At 34.7% G+C, this 26718-nt stretch overlaps 1 protein-coding gene across 3 annotated transcripts in view; it reads right to left on the bottom strand.

The window, feature by feature from the left end:
* The window catches only part of LOC145276684 (uncharacterized), a 262149-nt gene that overhangs the window by 176461 nt on the left and 58970 nt on the right, over positions 1-26718 (bottom strand). For all 3 annotated transcript variants that reach the window (XM_080127862.1, XM_080127864.1, XM_080127863.1), the window contains exons 3-6: positions 26254-26478; positions 15553-15734; positions 11148-11289; positions 5338-5459 (exon numbers count right to left, since the gene is read on the bottom strand). In XM_080127862.1, coding sequence (XP_079983988.1) covers positions 5338-5459; positions 11148-11289; positions 15553-15734; positions 26254-26478 — 671 coding nt within the window. The remainder of the gene's footprint in view (positions 1-5337; positions 5460-11147; positions 11290-15552; positions 15735-26253; positions 26479-26718) is intronic.

The following is a 26718-nucleotide window of genomic DNA, read 5'->3' as shown; positions in this document are numbered from 1 at the left end:
TCAATAATACAATAATTAGAAGCACTCTAAGCCAAGAAAGAATTCCAACAATACAATAATTTGCAACACTCTGAACAAACAATAATTTTGATTATACAATAAGTTGCAACGCTTTAAAACAAACTAGGAATTACAATAATTTGTAACTCTCTAAGTAAAATAGGAATTCCAATAATACAAAAATTCGCAACACTCTACACAAAAATAATGATTACAATAATTTTCAAACACTCTAAACTTATTAATTCTAATAATGCAATAATTTGCAACACTCTAAAACACACGAATACATGAAACCTTATATATTCGAACCCGTACAAAACTTTATATTTGGTGTTTAGGCGGGGAAAATCAGTGCAAAAGTGTGAAAATTAAAAAAATAGAATTTGTCAGGTAAGGGTCAGACGACGGCATTACGAATATGCATGCGTAACATAAAAGCTATTATTTCATGCTATAAATGTTAGATTTGCAGGAAACATGTCTACATAGCTCAGGAATTAACGTCATAAGAAAAAAGTAAATTGTAAGCTAAACGTTTTGGTTTCGATTCTCGGTAGTGTCTCACAAGTAATTTTTTTTATTTTTTTACTTTTTAAATCATTGCTATATCCTGGGTGCAGAATAATGTAATAATAAATACAAAATCTGCATTGAATACAAAGCATAATTTACGGCTGGGCAATGCCCGGCTGGCCACTCGTAATCACATCATTTGCAACACTCCAAAAAATAGGAATTTCAATAAAACAATAATTTTGTACACTCTGAACAACCAAGAAATTCAATAATACAATAAACCGAAACACTCCAAACAAACTAGGAATTCCAATAATTCAATGATTTACCACACACTTCACAAACTAGGAATTACAATATTACCATAATTTGAAACACTCTATACAAACTAAGAAATTCTAATGATACAATAATTAGCAAAACTCGGAACAAATTCGGAATTTCAATAATACACTAATTAGCAACAATTTATACAAACTACGACTGTGTAATGCCTGGCGGTCTGCTAGTAATAAAATAAGCTTCAACATTCAAAACGAACTAGGAATTTCAATAATATAATAATTTGCAACACTCTCGAAAAAAACTAGGAATACAATAAGTTACAACACTAAATAAACATATAATTCTATTGATACAATAATTTGCAACACTCTACATAAATAAAGAATTCCAAAAATAAAATAATTTGCAACGCTATAAACAAACTAGGAATTCCACTAATACAATAATTTGCAACACTAAAAACTAGGAATTCTAATAATACAATAATTTGAAACATTTTAAACAAACTAGGAATTTCAATAAGACAATAATTTCTACTACTCTAAAAAACTAGAACTTTTATTAATACAATAATTTGCAGCACTCTTAACAAACTAGGAATTCCAGTAATACGATGTTTTAACACTTTAAACAAACTAGAAGTTCCACTCATACCGTAATTTGCACCATTCTAAATTAACAATAATACAATAATGCTGCAACACTCTAAGAAAATGAGGAATTGGAATAATACAAACCACGCCACAAATTATAAACAAAGATTAAAATAACAAGACATTCCTTCCCAAAAACATATCCAATACAAGTATCCAATAGAAGTTGGCGAACTTGAGCTTCATTATCATAAACGTAATATACAAAACTAACAACTCTCTCATTTAATGAATCGTGATCATTCTTTTACTTATTAGATATTGTATTTTCTTTATCTTTATTGAGTAAATTCTAGTAAAATTTCATATTTTTAGATGATAATTGATACTGATTTCTTTAATTTAGTTATATTTATTCAGTTTTCATCTTTTGGGGAATAAGCGTGTTGAAAAGAATAACGAGAAACACGGGAAACAGTGAAATGAATAATTTATATCAAACAGAAAATGCAGAAACGATATTAATTGAGTAGGAACTCCACTCAACAAAGACAAAGTAAAGTTACGACTGTCTCTCTCTAGGTCTTGGGTTCAGACAGCTTAAAAACAGAATTGGCCACCGTATGTGACGTCAGGAATATTCTATTGTCAGAATCTGTATGCGTTTCACTTCATCAATATGTTATCAACGCAATTTTCGATCAATACAATTATCGATCTTCATCAAGTTCGTCTTCTTAAACTAGGAAATCTATATGTCGAATTCGGAATCAGTACGGAATTTCAAACGGAACGTTATATTAAATCCATTACTTTTCTTTATCTGATTTAGTCAATAAGTCAAATTTTAAATAATTCTTATCTGTATTTCTAGTATTGAACAATCAATACCAGAAAAATGTAGCTTATGACTAGGCACGGCACAAACAAAAAATGGAAAAATAAACAATTAGTTGTCTTTTTTTAACGAATTAAAATCTATCAAAACCCATTATTCTTGAACAAACTTTTTTTTACAGAAAGATAATAAGCCTGAATTGTAACATATAAAAAGCAGAGTAATATAAAACTTTTATTATTTTTAATAGAATTTTATACTTTTAATTTTCCAAAACAACACTATTCACCGCCATTTTTGTCTCTAACGATAAAACATTTGAACATTTTTAAGGGATTTTTTAACCAATTAAATTTTTTTATTGGGCTTAAATAAGATTTAAGATGATTTGCTATAAGAATATGTAAAAATATTATTAGTATCTGAACTTCAAATAATTCCAGCTTTTTATATCACCCTATAGATTTGCGTAGCGAAATTAAAAACAGATAATGATAATTTATCTAAAACTACGATGATGATGATGATGATGATATAGTGAAGTGTTTAATTCTTTTTTCATGGTCAATATATATATATATATATATGTGTGTGTGTGTGTGTGTGTGTGTGTGTGTGTGTGCGCACGCGCGTGTGCGTGTGTGTTACAATAGAAAAATCTGAGCATGGAAAGTAATATGGTTAAGCTTAAGCATAGAAAAGTAAAGGACTAGTTGTTAAAACTGAACAAGAAAAGAACAAGATATTATATTAAAAATATAATAAATTTATAACTTAAAATATTGCGGCATTAAGTATTTATTATATAATGTTATAAATTGAATTAAAAAATCTTAATGATGCAATATTTTTATTTAGTATATTTTTTACTTTATCAGTTTTAACAACTAGTTCTTTACTTTTCCATGTTTAAGCTTGATCATATTACTTTTCATGCTTTTCCATTGTAATCCATGATTTTTCCATTGTAATCCATGATTTTTCCAGGCTTCCAATAAATTCACTTGTTCTTTGTTTAATTTCAATCTTATTTTTTGCCCCCATAAACATAACATGTTATAACAATGTACGGCACTCTTCTGCTTCAATAAAATCCACCAATTATCTCCCTTTCATGCTTTCATTCACTCTGTTTCATTTGTTACTTCTCTTTTCGCGATAGCAGTGAATTTGTAGCAACAGTAGTCGCTGAAGCGACGTGGTTGCTATGGAAAACAGTCATAAAAAGCGTCGCTCACCTCCTTACATATTTTTACGATTCTGAACACCAGAAAACTCATCATAACTTTTGTTTTATTGAACGAAAATTAGAAATAATTTTCACAATATAGCTGAGAAGGTGATAATTGTTTGAAAGTTGGTCTAAAAATGAGTGCAAGTCTATAATCATAATCCGATATCCTTCTCTAGTAATAGTAACAGCATTTTCGTCTTGATCTTCAAAAAATGAGGTCCAATAATCTCCTCCGTTACTGCACACCATACAGTGCACTTTATCGTATGCAACTGATTAGGATCAATTTTCCTTGAATTTTCAGAGCCCAAAATCTGTAATTTTGCAGCTCCTTGGTCTTCAAATCGGCGCACAATGTTTCGAATTATGTTGTGACTTAGGCTATCTCTTACATGAAAATGCTGTCGATAAGTTCTTTGAGTCAAAACAATTGACCCCTGATTTGATAAAACTATTTCAATTTCACAATTTGTATACGTTGTTCAATGCTATATTTCTCCAGAATTAATTTTCAAAATATTATCTGTGAAATATTTGAAATAGAAAAAAAAAATGCACTAATGTAAAATAACAAAGATTTTCACCCTCCAGTGACTTTTTGGACACCTTGTATTATATTTATGTGTATTTTACAACCGGGCAACGTCAAGCGGTCTGCTAGTTCTCTATACATTAATACCGTAGTACCTTTAATGTACGTACATATGCGTGCCACGGTTTCCAGATTATAATTTATATTCGATCGGAAGATCCTATTTATTAAAAAGGGAGATAGAAGGTGACAACCTACAACGAACATTAAATTAGCATATAGATACGCTGATTTAATGTTCGTAGTATGTTATCAGCTTCTATCCTCCTTTTTAATAAATAGGATCACCCGATCACCGAAGATGCAACGTAAAAAAAAAAGAAAAGAAAAGAATGTCGCTTTTAGTCCTTCCGTGAAACCAAAATAGACATTGCTGGTCTTTTGGCTAAGATCCAAGGGTTGTATATGTTCTTTCTTAAAATGGTATCGTGTGGATTCCGTTCGCGTCAGGCGTCCATACAATGGAAATATATTGAAGATAAACCGTAATAATCAAATATATTCTGACACTATATGAACCAGATTACTTAGATAAATAATTTTACAATTTTAACAAAGGGCTACAACAATATCGTGGAGTCTCCATTCACACTGAATGTCACAGAATACCTAACATAAATACACTACATATGAAAGATACATCTGTGGAATTTCCACGAGTCCTGCTAGTTTATATAAATCTATTGGAAAGATGAAAAACAAAAATCATTACTAAATCTTTATCTCTACTATTATATAAAAGTCACTTTGTGTGTGCGAGTTTCTTCCTTATAGGTTCTGAAACGGGTGACCTTCAATTTTTGCAAATTTTACATAAAGATAATTTATTATTCTAGCGGTGTACTTAGATAGATTTTGTAGAGAAATTCACCCGATAGGTATCGAAAATCGAAATTATCCGACGTTTCTTCTAATCTTTCTTCACTTATAGATAAAACACAATTTTTACAGGGGATTATTTTACGTTGAACCTGTGCAACCTTAGCCGGTGCAACGTAAAATATTCCCTTATAAAAAATCTTCTTTTATCTATAAAAGACGAAAGACTATTTTTAAGATCGTCAAACTCAAATATCAGCTGTCGTTATATTGTAAATAAACACAAACAGAATTCGTTAAACGACATTATCATTATTTTATTTATTTATTTATTTATTTGCAAATTAGTTCACTCGTAATATGAAATAATCAATAACGGACTGATTCTATAATAATACATACATAATCGGCATAAATTCCAGCTACTAATATATAAATCAGAATATTTTATACTTACATTATATACGGACACATTAAATTGTCCTTCTGGTATGGTCACGTTTTTCTCTGTAAATCTTATCAAGTAGTATTCCAATGATATATCAAAATACTGATAGTATGTCATCGGCTGCATTGTATCTAGAATAATATGTGAAATGATTTTAAGTGTCTAGATGTTTTCCAATTAATGTTTGTGGCTAAAAAATGATAGCATAAATAAAACAATACCTATATAATCTATATAAATAAAACAGTGCGGGTATGTATCTATATGAATAACACAATAAATGTATATTTTTATATAAAAAAGCAATATATATATATATATACTCTATACTAAATCTATATATCTATATAAATAAAGCAGTATATGCATATATCTATATGAATAAAAAACTAAATGTATATATTTATATAAAAAAACAGTATATATATATATATACGACATTAAATGTATATATCTATATAAATAAAAAAGTGCATATATGTATCTATATGAATAAAACAGTAAATGCATATATTTATATAAAAAACGATATATATATATATATATATATATATATATATATACATATATATTAAGTAATGTGATTTATAATTGAATTAGCTCTAGGACATTTAACTATCGAGCTTATTATATATCTAAATTACAACGAGCACTTTCTATTTCCTGTATTTTAATTAAACTAGTAATTTCACTGTTACATTAAAATACACTCAGCTCTTTAGACTATTGTTCTAATCTCCTTTAAATATATACATATATATATATATATATATATATATATATATATATATATATACTACATTAAATGTATATATCTCTATAAATAAAATTGCATGTATGTATCTATAGGAATAAAACAACAAATGCATATATTTATATAAATAAAACAGTTGATGTATATATCTATATAAAAAAACAATAAAAGCATGTATAAAAACAGTACATGTGTTTATCTATATGAATACAACAATACATTATATATCTATAATAATAAAACAATATATATATATATATCTGTATATATATTTATATATAAAACAGTAAATGCATATATCTATATAAATAATGGCCTCCTTCACTTCGTTGATGGATAGTGGTTTGTCAAGCACGGGAATGGATGGCAGAGTGAAGAGATCGTCGACAATCGAAGTATCAGTGGCATTGACCTAATAAAGCAGCTCCCGCACCTTGCCTTAGGTCATGGAACATTTTTACTGCCTCGTATAAACCGTGGGTATCGCCAAGGTCCGCACGGCTTTGGATCTCTGGTAGCCTTCTTCAGCCACTATTCATTTTCTATTCGACGCAATAATCGCTGCACTATGACACAGAGAGAGAAGAAACACTCGCTGAGTGTGGAAGATGCTGGATTTCTCGTGTATGGGGGATCTGATATCTCCTGCATAATCGTTGAACAAGTCCTTGTGTCACATCTCAGAGTAGTCAAGGACGGATTCTGAGTCACCATGAAGAGTGGTTGAGATTTCTTGCCATTCTGCTATGACGGTAGTAGTGGTCACTGCTGATACAGCAGCGGAGGCAGGGAGAGACTCGGCGATGGCATCACATAATTTAGCTGAGATTGCCGGATCCCGTGGAAAAGACGGGTCGAATCGCCGTTTTGGCTTCTGCCGACGGGCAGGTGGACGTACGTTTAGCCGAAGACTTGAGCGAATCAGGCGGTAAACAGTGAAGCATTCGGCGCTACGCATGGCATGGGACAAGAGCACGTCACGCAAATCATAGTATCTGACGATGACGAAATCGATAAGGTGCCAATGTGGGGTGCATCCAGGACGGCTTGTACATGTCACCTAGCGGAAAGATGGTATTGGTAATGGTAAGATCCAGCTCTGCACAGAGGAACGGAAGTTGGAGACCATTTCTGTTTACATTTCTGATTCCATATCGTCCAATGACTCCTTGCAATATCTCATAGTTTTTGCCAACTCTGGGAGACCTTTCCAGAAAAAGGTGTAGCCCTCACCGACCTCCTTAAGTGACCCCTCACCAGCAAACCTCGTCTCAGTAAGGGCAGAGGCGAGCTTCATGGCAACTAGGACGGTGCGACACCGAGGGCGATTTTATGTAACAGAGTCTAGAAGGGACCTGACTTCCAGGTACCTGGAATATATATACATATATATACTTACTACTAGGTTATATGATATAAGCAATAATCGTTTGCGTAGCCTCCAAGAATTTAACATCATCAATTGATTTTCTATCAACAGGAGTTAAATATCTATGGACGACGTAATAGTAAAAACGTTCAGTTAAGAAATTGTGATCAATTTGTATGTATTTAATCTTGTTTCTACTTATCAATTTATAATGTTTTTTCATCAATACGTTGGTTAGACGTGAAATGTATCAAAAGAACATAACAGATTATTTATGAAACCAAGAAAGTTATCTATATATAAAAGTGAACGTGTCTGTGTGTGTGTGTACATTTCCCTACGCAATAACTCTGTCAATTTTTTGTCTACAAACTCGAAATTTGATTTATAGGGTACTGAGATTTGGGAAAATCGATGTGATCGAGTTTCGGCCAGAAATTTGGCTGTTAAGGGGTCAAAGTTCAACGATTTGACCTTTGAGAACTCTACCAAACTCCTCCGAGAATTTTGGGTCTGCACACTTGAAATTTTAGATATAGGTTCCTTGGACATAGATCTAATTTAATAAAGTCTCCAAAAAAGAAACACGAATAAACCTAGAACCCCATCCTCCAACGTAGATCCCTACTACCAAGTCTCCTGCTCCAACATCAGGGGTCTACGTTCCAACCTTCCAGAGGTTGAAACACAATTACAGGAGACGAAACCGGACATATTCTTTCTAAGTGAAACCAGACGAATTCTAAGTGAAAACTAGACGAATTCATAATTAAAGGATACTCCAATTTAACATCTAAATCTGACCCCCAAGATCGCCATGGGTATGGAATATGTGCATACATCAAAGATGGCTTTCCATCCATGAAGAAGAAGACCCTAGTTTACCTTATATGTGCTTCCGGGTTGCACTAGCTTACACCACTCCATTTATATTTGCTCTCTATCGGCCCCACAACAGTGGGGTTACTATCTTTAAGAGCATATCTGAGAAAATTGACCACATCCTGTCTGCTCATCCTTCGGCTAACATTCACATTTGCGGTGACTTCAATGTCCATAATGTGGAATGGCTGACCCACTCAAATAAAACCGATGACGAAGGGAGGTTTTGTCATGATTTTGCCATTGCCTATGACCTCACTCAGATTGTTTACGAACCCACCCGTGTACCCGATACACCCGGTCAATATGCAAGTCTTCTAGACCTTTTCCTCACAACTTCCCCTGAGCTGTGTTCATGTTCCGTTCTATCTTCTCTGGGATCCTCTGACCACTCCGTTGTATCACTTAAGATAAAAATGAAATGTAATAAGTTTTCAGACGTACCTCTCCCCCCATACTGTATATCGATACTCTATGGCTGACTGGGATAGCTTCCGTACATTCATATCGACCTCCCTCTGCAGTCCATGTTTAAAAAGGATGTGTCCTCTATAGTATCAGACCTGACCGAATGGTTAATTGTAGGCATAGACCGATTCATACCATCCAACAAAAACCTAGCAGCCAGCCATCGAGCAAAGAAATCACTTTTTCCATAGCTACCAATGTAATAGATGTACTGAGACTAAAGCTGCTTTCAGGACTGCCAGCAATCACTGTAAAAGAGTAATAAAACATGTAAGAGAGCTATATCCACAGTCTGTTTAATCCAAAGTAGCTGAGCAGCGGCTTGGTTCCCACCAGTTCTGGCAAATAGCAAGCAGGATCTTGAACAGCGTGCGTTCTATCCCAACTATCATCAATGGACCTGAGGTCATCTCGTCAGCATCAGACAAGGCCAGACTATTTGCCAAGAACTTTGCAGCTAATTCTACCCTATGCGACAATGACCACCAACTCCTTGCATTTCCTCCTATAACAGACAACACGTTATGCAACATACAAATATTTGTGCGTGAGGTCGCCAAGCTAATCAAGAACCTTGATTTCAGTAAAGCAACTGGCCCTGACGGCATCCCAATTATAGTGTTAAAAAAGCTTCAAACAGAACTTGCCCCTATACTTACAAAACTGTTTAAGCGCTGCCTTAAGGAGAAGTGCTTTCCAACGCCCTGGAAAACCTCATCAGAATGTCCTGTATTTAAGAATTCAGGTGAAAAGTCATCTCCCTCTCAGTACAGACCAATAAGTCTCCTGTGTGTGATGAATAAGTTGTTGGACTCCATATTAAATAAAGAAGTAGTCAACCACCTCAACAGAAACAACCTTCTTAATGACATGCAATATGGTTTTCACTCTGCAAGATCTACAGCAGATGTGCTAACGGTTATATCACATAGGATTAGTGAATCTCTTGACAAAAGTTTCCTTTCCAGGGCAATTGCTCTTGACATATCGAAGGCCTTCGATAAGGTATGGCATAAGGGTCTACTTCACAAGATTTCGTGCTACCGCATTACTGGAAATGTTTTCTCAATCATTAAATATTTCTCTCTGATAGGTTCATAAGAGTAGTTGTTGATGGGCATAAATCAGAGGCCCACCGTATTAATACTGGAGTCCCTCAGGGGTCCATCCTGGGCCCAACTCTACTCCTGATCTACATCAATGATCTCCCAAAACACATACTTAAATCATTTGTTGACATCTATGGCAACACATCAAAGGCCTTAAATGACAAAGTTCTCTCTAATTCTCTCTCATCTGACCTTGAGCGCGTGGTAAAATGGGGGAGGAGGTGGCTGGTCACTTTTAATGCATCCAAAACAAAGCTTCTATCTTTACATCATCAACGCTCTGATCCCCATCTGGTATCAATTGAAATGGATGGCTTTCGTCTTGGGGAGGCTCCGTGTTTTGACAAGCTTCTGGGTTTGACCTTTACTTCTGATCTGAAATGGAACACGTTCATCAAATTTGTTGTCAGGGACGCTGGGAAAATGGTGGGATCCTTCTACCGCTCCAGAAAATATCTCACTAATGATGCAATTCTCTATCTGTATAAAAGCCAAGTACGTCCAAGGATGGAGTACTGCTGTCACATCTGGGCAGGAGCTGCTAAAAACAGCCTATCCTGCCTTGACAGAGTACAAAATAGACTTCGTGGTTTAGTGGGGGATGCCCTTTTCTCCTCCCTGCAACCTCTGTCCCACAGAAGAGACGTTGCGAGCCTGTCTTTGTTTTATCGTTATTTCCATGGTAGGTGCTCGTCTGAGCTCCAATCCCTCGTCCCCCCTCGCCAATATTTCACGAGAAACACCCGTCTGGCTGAAACTACTGTCAATAATTTTCCCCACTCTTTATTTGTGCCTAAATCCAAACGTAGATTCCATGAACAAAGCTTCTTTCTTAGAACTGCACGCCAGTGGAAGTCTCTACCGCTTGCCTGTTTCCCACCTGACTACAACTTGGACGTCTTCAAGTCCAACATAAACAAACTCCTGACAAACCGCCCCTTAAGTAAGACACTCTATCAAAACCCCAATACTAATGGTTACTACAATACTATCTCATTGATTACTGTACACGCAATAACCCTTATCCCTGAGTGGCCTTCGGGCCTTGATAAGTGGTGACCCCCATGTAAAAAAACAATCTTGATTTGAGCCCAAAACAATAAATTTTAAGAGGTCATAATAGGGGTCAAAGTTAAAAAAAATAGACCGTTTTTTTTTTTTGCTCAACATACACCTCCAAATACCCGGGCAACGCCGGGCACCCATGTTAGTATTTTACAAAAATTGATCAACTTACACATCAGACTTCCAGAAGATGGCGTAACGTAAACGTTAACTTCTTTACGTCCGATTAAAATTTGAGCAATTTTTGCGGTTCTATTCGTAGGTAACAGTTTCACAAGGTATGCATATTTGTAGCCGTTTAGCGGTGCTGACATCTGAAATATATAAATTATATATTTGAAAATTAATGAAAGCAACAACAACAAAAATATCCTTAGAAAAGTTCTCGGATACAGAAACCAACCGAACTAAGCAACACATGCTACAAATAAGTAGAAATGAAATCAAAACAATAAAAGAACACAAAGTGAAATTCCCCAAAGCTGCTCTCCCTGGAAATAGGGACACATTAATAGAAAATACAAGATGTGGCCGGTGTCGTTCGGTCGACAAATACGCATAAAAATTATATTTTAATTAATGCAAAATTCTTTTCTATCTATAAAAGTGAGAATGTCTGTGAGGACAATTCTCAAGCTATTTACTCTACGACTTTTTGATCTACAGATTTGAAATTTGGTATATAGGATATTCAGACATGTGGAAAAGTTTTAGTCGGTTTTCATCCGAAAAATAAGAGTTGCTAAAGAGTAACAATTGAAAAATTGGTATGTAGGAGTCATCGAATTTTTATTTTGAGAATGTTTACAAACTTATTTATACCTTACATAATGGAGCTCTCATGTCTTACGACCGCTCATGCGTAACTATGAAACAACTGACAAACAGATGAACACCTGATCATCCCTAAGTATGAATTTTTCAATTTTGACCCTTTCGCAGCCCTTTTTTCCAAATGACTAAAAACGTGATTGTCACAGCTGGTGAATTTCACAATCTGGATGTGAGGACATTCTAGAAAAACGTATGCAATAAAATCCTGTTTTTAAACTTTGAAAAAAATGTCACAGAAATGTATGGAATGCTTCAGACTGCTTTTGGGCCTCGTAAGTTCTAAAAGATAATCAGTATAAAGTAACAGGCTTCTCGTGTCTACAGATTCCCTCATTCGAACGATTATGAATTTTTCAAGATTTCTACCCGGTCATAGCTAAAAAACGAGAGCAATCTACACCCGTGGATTAAATAAATGGTTCCGTTCAAAATTTCAAAACGGATTCCCGAGTCTGACAAGACGAATAGTCTGAATAGTACTATTTCATATTTTATAAGTAAAAGTAATATTTCCCATTATCTTTGTTAAAATAATACAAATTATCAATCCTCATCCAAAAATTTCTGAAGAATATGTTTATTAATTTTCGCATGAAATCAAACCAATTCATAAGATCAACGTCTTTCATTGTCGGCTTTCTCAATAACTATGTATAAGGTGCCTTTATTAACTTTCCACACTTTTTCGTATAGACACTTTTCTTGATAGTACACACATGAAACTCCGCTTTGAAGTAATCTCCTCCGGCTGCAATGCACTTATTGTATCGTCCCAACAACTTCTGAGGGTTCCACGGAAGTCCTCTTGTGTAAGTATGTCAATGACCCCCATCACAGCCTCTTTAATCTCCTCAATTGTCTCAAAACGACAGCCTCTAAGAGTTACCTTGAGCATAGGAAACAGTCACAGAGAGCAAGGTCTGGTGAGGGTGGAGGGTGAGGAACTGTCTTGATGCTCATCATGATCAAATAGTCTGTGACAGGGATGAAGTTGTGGCCTGGTGCATTCGCGCAAATCTTCCTCATCTTCAGTTCCTCGCGAATAATTGTGTGAACAGTTCCTACAATGACATCAAACTATGAACTATTGTCTCTATAGACACACGACGGTCCTTATCCATGAAATTCTTTATTTGGCCAATCAACTCTGGTGTTCTGATTCTCTTACTCCTCCTATACCTCTCATCATCCCTGACAGCCTCCGTATGCAACTCAAAACTGATGCTCGATCCATGCAAGATGATCCACAAACAGTCTGGAGCATTCCGTACGTTTTGCTGGCATTTTTTTTTCAAAGTTTAAAATAGAATTTTATTGTATATCGTACTTTCAACGTGTCTTTACATCCCGGGTGCATTTTTGAAATTCACCAGCTGTGACTATCAATATTTAGTAGGATGTATTCCAGTTCCTGCTGTAGTTCTTTGAATCTGAAATCACAAAAATTGGTCAGTCATCTCATAAGAGATAACATTCATAACATATTGAATTTTCAAGAGTTTACAACAATTTTAAATGCCTGTACAAAAAAGTCTAAAAACTTGTGGAAGGTGCCTCGTAATTTCTTCTTTATATAAGAAACTTGAGCCACCAGACGTCCAGTTATATGTTTCTGCTTGGTAACAGCTACTATATGCGATACAATGGAGTACGTAAATATCTACACTAAATTATCTAAAAAACATTGAATACTCATCAGCAAGTCATGGGTACATATACCCGCAAAAGTGTGAGGAAAAACTCAAAGCATTCACTATAACTACACAAGACTTACATCTATACAGGGTGGAACGCTAAAATTATCGCCCTAAAAAAAAAAACGACGTGATTTCATTTCTTTTTGATGAAAACCGTTTTTTGTTGTTGTTTTTTTAGACCATCTACTAGTTGGTCATTTGTGTACAAATCCAAAGAACGATAGTAGCCTTCTATCATGTCTAAAAGTAAGACAATGTCCAACAAGCGAGATCGGATATGCGCCACTGTACAACTCATACTCTCTACAGATCCAAGTTATGACAACAGGACCGTTGCCAGCACTATCAAAATGCATCAATAGATGTCCACGAATAACAGGGGTCTGCCCAGGGTGATGAAAACAAAGTTTCTGGCTACGGTTATGGTCTTTAGTGTGGCTTTACGTGAGGACCACACCATACCACCTCACATCTTCGAAGTCTGCTTGAAACTCAACACCAAAGTGTACCTGGATGTACTGAATAGTGTGTTGATCCCCTGGTGCAATCTACTAGCACAACTCTACGACATCCCAAAGTGACCCAGGCTTAGCTTCTGAAGGTTTGTACTCTTCTCTCACTGGCCCTACTCTCCCCCACCTGAACCCGCTGGATTACTTCGTGTGGTCATACATCGATATCAGCACCAACATGACCTCCCACAACACCAAATCTAACCTAATTACCGCCATCTGCCAAGTATTCGCTGAGATCCTGCCGGCGCTTGTAGAAAAGGCGTTTTCCCAGTTCCAGACGGATATTAGGGCGGTGATTGAGGCTGAAGGCGGTTATATTAAATAAATGGCAGCTCTCCTACATAATCAAGTTACCTGAATTGATTTTCTCAATAAAAATTCTAAAATAAAGCTGGAGTGTTGTTTTCTTGGGGCGGCATTTTTATCATTCCACCCTGTTTACTTTTAAAAGTGACTGGTAAAATAGGTTGACATTTGCACATTTGCGTACAAGAAAAGAAAATATTTCTACCTCTTACGTAAGTGAATTTTTAATATAAAAACGGTGTTCGCACGCTGTTTCTTTCGATAATAAAAACAAAAGCAAAATTAACTTAATATTTCAAAGCGATGAAATACTGTAGCCAATTCAAATAGGACTCTGGAACCCAGTGGTGAAACACCAAACCCAGACTACAGATAATGTATCTATATCTATCTAGTTGGGCTCCTTGTCCGGACCAATGTGACCCTCTCTTTCTCTCTCTCTCTCTCTCTCTCTCTCTCTCTATCTCTCTCTCTCTCTGTATCTCTCCTTTCATCTCCAGATTTCCCTGTCTTTCATCAGCTGCCCTAGATCCTCAGGATCACAGTTAGCGTCATGTGATGTGGTGTCCACAGGAAAACATTTGTCATAAGCTCTTGCTTGCTCCTCTGGCAGTGATCGGAAAATCATAAACGTTGTTCCCTGATGGTAGTAGATATGGCAAGTAGGTTGTCATAATGTTGGTGCTTTGTAGGATGATTTTGCCAAGATATATTTTACACTGTTCGTAGGATACGGATGTGCGTGTCGTCTAGCTTTCTTTACAATCTTTTGGTGAGTGTCCAGGTTTTAGTATGTACACAAGGACAAACTCCTCCACTACTCTGAAGAACTTCTCAGTGTCTCAGTTAGCTTTTAAGCCCATACTGACCGCAGCTTATCCGATGCATTTGAGATGAAAATGTTGATATCTCTCTCCGAGGAACCTGTGTGTTGCTGCCCAGGTGCATAAACTTTTCGACTTCTTGCAGTGGTGTTTCATCTAGAGCATTGATCTCCCCCTCCGCACTGAAAGTCATAAATTTTGCCTTATGTGTAATTGTGAGTTAAATCCTTAGACAAAGTCAAACCATGCTGATCACTGCTAGGTAGCAAGAAACGCGCGTCCATGAAAAACTTTTATGCGTGCAAAACTTATTAAATATGTATAAAATAGGATAAAAATGAAAATGTGTCACATGCAAAGGGAGAAAACTCCTTACCAGTTTTTCATAACAAACAACTTACATTAAACTCGCCTCCGTATCCACCACCGTAGCAGTAATTAGCAGAGCATTTTGAAAGAATATCCGTGACAGAAAAATCACTTGTGTCAGGAAAATTCCCATTGCAAAGGTTACGACATGAGATGTCAATTGTGTAACAGCTTAACATGAGCTCATATGTAACATTTCCATAGCAACAGAACTCTGTAAATAAATAAAACGAAAAGCATAAAAAATTTCAATGCAACAAAGCCCGTGTGAAAATATCAGCAGCAATTCTAGGATAACTGTCTTGCGAAGATATTAGCAGCAGTAGCCGAAAAAGCACATATGCAAATTAGGAAGTGTGCGCGGGCCTCCGTGATAAGAATAAAGCAAAAAATACTCCACGTAATCGGAGCGAGACGTCAAGTCCGCGTTAGAGAAGATGGGCGTGTAATGTTGAAGGCTAATATATATATATATATGTATATATATATATATATATATATATATATATATATATATATATATCTTTGAGGAAGAATTTACTAATCAAGAAAAAGCAAATTCCAAAACCAAATATAAATATAGTTATTTATATCTAAATCTCAACCAAATGAAAAAAGCTCAATACATTCACTGAGGATAGTAGAGCTTAAGATAAATAATAATAAGAACAGAGATGTAAAGTAGAAATTTAAAAAAGTTTTTATTATTCAGCAGAATACTCCAAGGTTGTGAGCTCCTTAATCCGCGGAGTTTCAAAGAATGCTAATTCTTCTCATCAGAGGAAAAATTGTTAGCCAAATCATCAGATAGTCACGTTAAAAAGTTTAACATTTGTTGGTTACTGCATGGGTTGAAATATAAAGTTTTATGATTTGCAGTCAAAATTTTTTAAATAACATAATAATATAAATGTAGAAAACAGTCCATGCGGACAGTGTATTCTTCAGAGTTCAATATTAAAATAAAAATAATCAACCGTATTAAAAAAAGAAGTCCAATGTAATAGAATTTAATGTTTACAGGTAAATGAAACACCAGGTGTTTATATATATATATATATATATATATACAGTACTATTTCAGACACACGTGTATATATATATATATATATATATATATATATATATATATATATATATATATATATTTAATTATTTCTTACTATAATAATTAAATACCTACAGACACTAGTGTTTCATCCTTTCGGGATTCTTCAGTGCAGGGTGTCACGATTAACACCAGCCGACCGATTCGAACCTCGCACCACGAGACATCTCTGGCTCGATTAGCGGAGACCGTATCCATTCGGCTATCATTAACCGCGTGAAATAGCATTGAATTTTAAACATTTTTTAAATGTTCATTACGTCAGTCAGAGAGTGATCCTATCGTTATACAATGATCTATGCATAAGAGCTAAATTGACCGACTTTAATTCAACTGAAAGTGCTCAACGATAAGAAATGAATTTCTTAAAGGGGCTGTCATAATTATTTTTTACTATAATAATTAAATACCTACAGACACTAGTGTTTCATCCTTTCGGGATTCTTCAGTGCAGGGTGTCACGATTAACACCAGCCGACCGATATATATATATATATATATATATATATATATATATATATATATATATATTGAGAAAAAATAGAAAAACCGAATGAAATTATTAAAATAATCAACGTTTCGTCCTTATTTAAGAGGACATCTTCAGGATATTGAAGTAAAAATGCAAGAAAATATAATATATATATATATATATATATATATATATATATATATAGGATAAATGTATTTAGCAAAATAAGCATTATGGATAAACATAATTTTTGCTTTGAAGCACATATATTGAAAATTAATTAAAAATATTTTGAAAGAAATATAGTAAAGGACATCATTTTTAACTGATTCAATGGAAGACTTGGATTAAACAAGAAAAAAGATATGCATTTAAGATACACAATTTGAGTGGTGGCCGGGAAATAGAAATGAAGATTATTTTGATATTCCACAATTGATTTATAATCTATCCTGGATTACGCCGTCATGTTGAAAATTGTGATTTTGCTGTGCAGGTAAGTTAGTGCAAAATGAGTTCAAAGGATTAAGTTGTGACGTATGTCAAACGCTGAGAAGTTCTCCAGACGATGTTTAAAAATGGTATTAGAGGGTTGCCTATAGGCCCGGGGAGAATGGAATAGAACAGCGATATCATCAGACGGCGAAAAGGACAGCTGGGAGAGGAAGGATATCATCCGAAGAGGCCAAATTCTGGTTCCTAAGGTCAGACAGACAGAGGACACAGTGCCACATTGATTAATTTTTAATTATGAATGAAGACACTCAAAAGATTTATCACCAGAAAGCGATGAAAAAAGAGCCTCCAGAATCCAAGTAAGAGAAGAAGAAGTTTGGATGAAACCACCGAACGAGCTATGTACGATGTATGATGCAATAGTGAAGAGGGTGCAATCCCGTAACGACTTGACTGTAGATGGATGCCACAGCATAAGTTAGTTTTAAGGCGCGTTGTCCATGTAGACGATGAAGATGAAAATGCTGTGCCACAGGGCAATAGAAGTTAATCAGTGGTAGTGCACAGACCGCAGATATACCATAGAGAGCCAATCTGGGCACGGGATAATGTAATCTAAAATGATATTTAATGATCGTTTTGTCCACAGACTTAATTTTGAAATATGAGTATTTGGGCCAGTGGAGCAAATTCGGTTCAATATTTCGCCGGGAAAAAGAGCTGCTAAAAATTCAAAATTAAACAATTGGAACTTATCAAGCGTAAATCGATTTCATGTGTATCATAAACGTTTAATTGTGTTTATTTTTAAAAAGGTAAGATGGTAGCGAACCTCGCTTGAGAAGTAAATTCTTCCGTTTCGATTCTAGCTGACGGCACCCAAGTCATATTTTTTAACTTTTGGAATCACAAGTATATGTTTGGTACAATGTAATATTCAACAGAGAATTAGTTCTGTGATAATAAATGCAAAATCTGCAAGTCAAATATATATTCATATTTTTTCCATAATATTTTGTTTTACACGTGTTCTGTTGAACGATGTTCGAACAACAAATAACTCATCAGAGGCATTTTATATTGTTGAAGACGCCCCTCTATGGGATTAATGGATTATCTCATGACGTCACTTCCTTTGGTTACGTCACTTTCGGTATGGAGTACTGTGCCGAGCAGTCAGAGATTTGGACGCGACCAAGCAGGACGTGTGCAAACGTCCTACCGTTGAGGAATGGATTTGCTCAACTCACTCTGCCTGTAATATATATAAATAAAAAAAAAGAGAAAACGAACACATGGCAAAGTTATCGACTAAATTGTAAGTTAACCTTTTTGTCTCTGTATTTAAATTGAAAAGAACTGTACGAAACGCATTTTTGTAATGTTTAAAAATTAAGTTGGTTGCCTATTGAAAGAAGAAAGAAAAAAAGAAAAAGAGAAAAATGGTGACTCAATTTCCACCGTGAGAACAATCCTATTGTAACTGTCTACGGTTTATTCTTATGCAAATGTGAAAATTTTTCAAATGAAGTGAAAGGTTTTCTTCTTTGCCTTTGTTTTTGCTGCTAACTTTATGCATTATTTTAACGGGAGAGAAATGTTTTTTCCCTTTTCGTTTTACTTGGACAATAACAAAGATTTATTTTCATTGAGTGGAAGTTTCTGAAATATTCAATTTTTACTGCTGGTTCAAAAGTGAAAAAAAATTTTTTTTATCCCTCGTGGAGACAACCCCCCCACACAGCATATATAATTAAAAAAAAACTAGCAATACTTGGTTAACTTCCAGACATTTCCAGAATTATTTCATTCTTTTGCAACTGTATGGTATCACAGTACATATATATATATATATTTTGTTTTTTGTTTTGAAAGTAAATTTTTTTTTGTCTACCCTCATATTGGTTTATCTCTAAGGTTTTTACCAAGAAGCAAGGGATAAATTGCTCCCTCCTCATAAGCACACACTTAAGGAAATAACATTTTCTATTTTTTTTTTATTATTTTATCTCTCTTCTTCAGTCAAAAACGGAAATAATTTTTTTCGTGCGTTTGGAAAAAAGCCATTAAAAGATGGAGGACGTTAAAGCAGCATAAATACAGCTAATCAAAGCTCAGATAGACCAGCAGCAGAGAGCAGAGGAAAATTTAAAAGAACGTGATAAACAGCCCCAGTTACAATTTCAAGAGAGTCAATCTGCGTTGGAGGAGAGAATTCTACTTCAAGAACAGAGACAAGAAGAGCTATTGTTAAAAAATATTCGACAGAACGGAACATAGGGACAACAGTTTTTTTTTCCCCAAAGTACAATATGGAACGCTATAGAAACGTTCAACTACAAACCGGAATTAGATGAGACGTTTGACGCTTTCTAACGGAGATATGACGACCTATTCACCGTGGGTTGTCAAGAGTGGAGCAACACTAAGAAAGTTCACCTACTTTTGAGGAAATTAGGGACCACAGAACATAGCAAGTTTGTGGGTTATATTCTCCTCAGAAAGACGAGTGAATTGTAATTTTCCTGAAGCAGTCAAACTTTTATCTGAACTGTTCAGCCCGAATTCTACGCTCTTTCATGGAAGTGCTTTAACCTGCAAAAAGCGAAAACGACGATTACCTAACCTTCGCGTCCGTGGTAAATGAACACTGCAATGATTTCCGTTTATCTGACTTATCAGCAGATGACTTTCAAGTGTTTAATTTTTGCGCAGGGTCTAGTCTCATCCGAAAACACTGGGATTAGACAACGTGTTCTCTCTAGACTTGGCAGCGAACAGGGCCTCACCCTCCAGAAGTTGGCCGAGGAGTCACGCGCAACATTCATTAGAAGAACGACTTTCAGACTGGAAAAATACTCACTTAAAAAAAGCAAAGCTGGATGTAAAAAACTCAGACTACACCTAATAAGTACCACTCATTCACAAGACCCGGATCCCCGACAAGCCCGTGCTATCACTACGGCGGGAAAAATTGGCCGAGCCAATGTTTTTACAAACATAAGTACTGCAAGGAATGTGGCAGGCAAGGCCACAAAGCGATCCATTGCAGGAAGAACAAGGACAAGAACAGCGTCCGACAGACTAGATCCGACTTAGATTCTGATAAGAACCGGCGCAAATATGTCAAAGTTAACATCGCAAATAAAACTGTGCATCTACAATTAGATTCCGGATCAGACTCGTCCATCATTAACCTTAAGATATGGAAAAGGCTAAGGAAAGCAACCATGCGGAAGACGAACAAATCAGCTCAAGCTGTGACAGGCGATAAAGTGGAATTTGAGGGAGAAATCACACTCTCAGTGACCTTAAATGGTGTTACTAAAAAGTGAAAGTGTATGTACATAGGACATCCGAAAACCTGTTCGGTACTGATTGGGTGGAGCGATTCTAATTGTGGGACCAACCTATGAATAAATCCTGGCATAGGCTACAAGACTCGTCTACGAAGGTGCAACAACTGAAGGACGAGTTAAAAAAGAAATTTCCAGAAATATTCTCATCACTACTAGGAAAATGTACAAAGGCTATAGAAAGATTCGAACTAAAAGAAAACACTCTGCCCGTTTTCAAGAAAAACGTAACGTCCCATTCGCAGCAACAGAGAAATCGAAAAAGAAAGCTTCAACCGTATCTGCCAAAGGAGGCAAAAACACTGAAACTGCAAAGCCGGAAGCTAAAACGTCCACACCAAAAGAATTCCCCACGCCAAAGCAACTAAAGAAGGCTAAAGAGACCCCAACAGATGAAGCACTTTAACAATTTCTACACCCAACCCGAACACACCAACAGCAGTCTCACCTACAGAAACGATGTTTGCGCGGAAAGTGAGATCCGTTTTTGACTAACTCTTACCCAAACAGTCAAGGCCACTAGTGACCACTTATGTACCCAGTAAACGTTTCATACCAGGTGAAAGATTGTTTTTCAAAAGTTATAAAAACAACACATCATTGTGGGAAGTGGGTACAATTACTAAGAGAGTCGGTGACATGTTATATATCATCCAAGGACCAACATATACCCACAAACGTCACCAGAATCAACTAAGATGTCGATTAGTTGAAACCAGCGACAGTTCACCATTGGAAGATAAGCCGATAGACACTTTCTTTGAAACTTTTGATCTTGAATCTCCTCAACCAACATATGAACTATGGCGGTTGTTCCGTAAGAGAAAAGTTACCGAGCCATTGATGGTAAACCCTAAAAGGAAGCGGTATTGACAGCTTTAATGAACAAAAAGCTTGGGAGGGGGAGGTTGAGGATTAATGGACTATCTCATGACGTCACTTCCTTTGGTGACGTCACTTCCGGTATATCAGAGATTGGCACGCGACCAAGCAGGACGTGTACAAACGTCCTACCGTGGAGGAATGGATTTGCTCAACTCACTTTGCCTGTAATCTATGTGAATACCTGTTCGTTTCCTAAAAATCCTGCGTTCCTTTCGTCTATTACCATTTAACCCCCTAACATATATGTTCTTGACAAAAAAGCAAATGGTTCCAGAGAATTTGGGGAATTTAGAGATGTTGTTAAAAAATGTTAAATTTGACACAATGCTGCCAAAAACTCGCTCCCTCAAATCTCGACGCTCTGCTATCAAAAACTCAACTCCAAATCATGAAACTCTGTATAAAAACAACTCTAGAACACGACACACTGCTGACAACCAAATCCGAAATCAACACTGTCTCTTTTTTATCCAACCGGAAGCATCTCATTTGTATGTTATATGACAATATCGCAAGCACATAGAGAAATGGTGGCCATTCTTATTTTTTCTACATTTTTTATCTACACGGAAATCTACAGACTGCATACAAACAGGTTTATACTAATGTTTCAGGTGCTTAATAACAGAAGAGCAACTTATTTTCTCTATGGTTGCATTTAAGACCATAACTTAGAGGATAAAAGCTGAGGAAAAGTCTTAAAGTCAAATAATTTGTACGAATTTACTTATTCAAGTTATGATTGTGATGTTACAGGAGAAACCGTTGAAGTATTTTTAGTCCCACGAAGATGCATTAATATTTAAGTTGCCATATTTAATCTTCTATAATTGTAGCCGAAAATATTATACATCAGTCTTCTCTCCTGAAACATCTCAGCTCTGTGTTGTTATTTTTTCCCGAAGGGCATGTAAACTGTCTCTAATGAGTTATTTGGTGTCCATACGGCATTCAACGAAACACGTGTAAGAAAAAATAAAATATTGAGAAAGAGAAACATATATTTTAGATTTGGTACGTTACTTGAATGCTATGAAAGTGTAAAAGTATTTTTATAGAGTTCAATTAATCGTGCCAATTGGAAAAATATTTATATATTATTAGTATATATTTAATAATTGAAACATTATATATATATATATATATATATAGAAAGAGAGAGAGAGAGAGAGAGAGAGAGAGAGAGGCTTAATAACTTTATGAAATAATAAAAAGAAAATTATAAAAATTCAATATATACAACAATTTCGCATATAATCGTATCTGAGATCACACACACACACACACACACACACACACACATATATATATATATATATATATATATATATATATATATATTTCTGTGGAAATATATTTTATTTCCTTATTATATACACTATCCTTATTTAAGAAGCTCAGTGTAATTACAGAGCAATACAGTGAATGAATAACAAAAGTCTATATTTCAAAGTTCATGGTATTCACCATCTTATAATTTATTCCTTCAATTCAGTTGGCATTTACAATTTTTGATAGTATCTGCTTCGTAGCGCAAAATAATCTCTTTATTATATCAACTAGCGAATCTGTTTGGCCCTTAAATTGTCAGAAGAAATAGCAACAATCAATCCGTCAAAAGGAAATAAAGTTTTGCCATGATTAAAATCCGAAAATTGGAAGAGAAGCTGTAAATACCTTTTTATATGTTTTCATTGCGCCATTTTGAAAAATTCAATATTTGACGGATTGATTATTGCTATTTCGTCTGATAAGTTAAGGGCAAAATAGATTCACTACTTGATATAATAATTAAGTGATTGATTTTGCTCCACGAAACAGATACTCTCTAGAATTGTAAATATCAACTAAATTGAAGGAATCAATTATAAGATGGTCAACATCATGCACTTTGGAATATAAACTTTTGCCTTTCATTCACTATATATATATATATATATATATATATATATATATATATACAGAAATAATAGAAGGTTCACTGCTTATAGCAAGCACTGTTGATGTTGAATGCAATATTCAATATTTTAACGGTTTAAAGCCAAACAAGAGCAGAATCTCTTTTAATAAACAAACATATTTATTTATTAAAATTAAATTCGATATTTCGATTCATAACAGAATCTTCATCAGGAAAATGCAGGATTTATTTTACGTGCCATGGTGGTGGTAAGGTATTAAACCTCCATTCTCAGAGGTTTATGAAGTATAAGGTTTATTATAAATTTAATTTAATGAATTTTTAATTTTAATAGATAAATAAGCATATTTATTCATTAACATTAAATTTTAAAATTAAAGTAAATTCATTAAATCAGTTTTGTATTAAACTTTATACTTTATCAATATATACCCCATCAATATCTGAAGAAAACGTGTCAAGCTTTATCATCACTACGACATGAAAAAAAATGCATTTTCTTGATTAAGATTTTGTTATGGACGAAATATAGAATTTAATTTTATAATAAATGTTTATTACTGAAATATAATTTGCTTTATATATATATATATATATATATATATATATATATATATATATATATATATATATATATATATAGCCAGTCGAGTTTAGTTTCCTAGAAGTACATCCAATGAAACAACATGTGTCTACAAAAGGGTGCTCAATGAGTGAACAGAGCAGGTGTATTAAATTTATTTATACAAACATTAATGGCTACATATGTGCATACATGTTTCTGTAATCACATGCACATACACTTGTGCCCGATATTATTCATACCCCCCTTTGAAAATTGAGTTTATTAGGTGTAACTTTGTAAGAATTTATTGTTTACGTCCATATTGATACATATTCTTAATAAACCTCTTCTGATCATTTTCGTCATTTTAAAATCTCGGGATACTTGTAATAAAAGAAATATACAGCTATTTATAAAATCTGCAATGTTCAAAAATAATCATACCCCCTTATTTTTTTCAGTATTAATCGAGTTTCTGACTGTTTGTTTCCTGTTTGATTCTTATTTTGAATGCTTTTATACAACCTTTGATTAATTTCATTTCGTTTTTTGCATTTCTCAGAAATTAAAATGATATCAACTGAAAACCAATAAAAGAATAAAAATTATTAGAATGGGGAAGAAAAAAGAGCTTAGTAATGATCTTAGGACTAAAATTGTGAATTCACATAAGGATGGTTTAGGTTACAAGTCAATTTCCAAGAAATTTGAGGTCCCTACAGCAACAGTACAGAGCATCATCAAAAAATTCCAGAGCCACCACACAACATACAACTTGATTGGTAGAGGAAGGAAAAGGAAACTGTCTGCTAAAGCCACCAGGAATATTGTAAGAAGTGTTAATGCAAATCCAACCACCACTACTAAGGACATTTTAGAAAATCTGGAGTCTTCTGGCATAAAAATATCAAGGCAAACATTGCAAAGGACTCTGCATGAAAATGGTCTAAAAGGAAGAAGACCAAGAAGGACTCCATTGCACACCGGAATACACCTTGCAGCACGTCTAAAGTTTGCTAGGACCCATGTGAATTCTCCAGAGTCCGTTTACTCAAGTATTTTGTGGACTGACGAAACAAAAATTGAATTGTTTGGCCATATGGATGCTTCTTACGTTTGGAGGAAGAAAAGAGAAGCTTACAACCCAAAGAACACCATACCCACGGTGAAACATGGTGGTGGTAGCCTAATGTTGTGAGGCTCCTTTTCGGCTAGTGGTCCAGGTAGTTTGGTCAAGATAGATGGAACCATGAAGAAGGAGCAATATTTGGAGATACTCCAGAAAAACATTAGACAGGATGCGGAGAAGCTCCATTTAGGACGAAACTGGGTCCTTCAACAGGATAATGATCCAAATCATACTGCCAAAATAGTCAAGAAATAGTTTGAGGATAATCAAATTAATGTTTTGGAATGGCCTAGCCAGAGTCCCGACCTGAACCCTATCGAAAACCTCTGGCACATATTGAAAACTGAGGTTAAAAAGCGGAAACCTAGAAATTTGAGGGATTTGGAGAACTACTGCATTGAAGAATGGTCAAAAATCAGTGTTGATGCTTGTAAAAACCTTGTTGATAAATATCCAAAACGGTTACAGACAGTTATTAAGAATAAAGGGCATGCTATTGACTATTAGTAAGAGAGGTATGAATAATTTTGAACTAGTGCCATTATTGTTTTTCTTTGTATAATGTTTCAAACTTGCATAATTTATTTATTTGTTGAGTTTAAATTAAATGCTTATGCTTGATTTATTGTTTGAAATCCCTTTAATATTGTCTACCTTCTGGTTTGAGCAATATTCTTATAGAAATCTCAAAGATCCGAGGGGTATGAATAATATCGGGCACAAGTGTATGTAGCCATTAATGTTTGTATAAATAAATTTAATATATATATATATATATATATATATATATATATATATATATATATATATGAAGATAATATAGATAATTTTAGCATCTTACCAGGTGTAATTTCAACTGTTTCAGTTGTAAAATTTCCGGTAGAATTCGTGATGGCAATATCTATCTTCATTGTCTTGTTAGCGGGATTCGTTATCATGACGGGAGAGCCATCACCTGGCGTAAATGTCAGAATTCTATTCGATGGCGGAAAGGTGAAAGTGACATTCGATACTTCATACTTAAACTTATATAAGCTTTTACAACCGAAGGTTTCCAAACTGAAATCTGAAAAAGAAAGAAAGAAAGGTTTATCATTATTAGAAAGGTTTATCATTATTAAACGATCTGAAATTTCCTTAAAAGAAAAAATAAAGTTTAAATTTTTAAGCTTTATTTCATTGCGTTTCCAGCAAAAATAATGACGTTTATTTCCCGGAAAAAGCAAAATCTAAATAGAAATTATAAACTTGCTCGACAGACCCGACAGGCTGCAAAATCCCACCCCCATATTGTAGAAGTCCCTAG

Source organism: Euprymna scolopes, chromosome 5, assembly GCF_053919585.1.
Source record: "Euprymna scolopes isolate OS-2025 chromosome 5, ASM5391958v1, whole genome shotgun sequence".
NCBI lineage: Eukaryota > Metazoa > Mollusca > Cephalopoda > Sepiida > Sepiolidae > Euprymna > Euprymna scolopes.
Note: the sequence above shows the minus strand (reverse complement) of the source record. Positions and strands in the feature narration are given on the sequence as shown.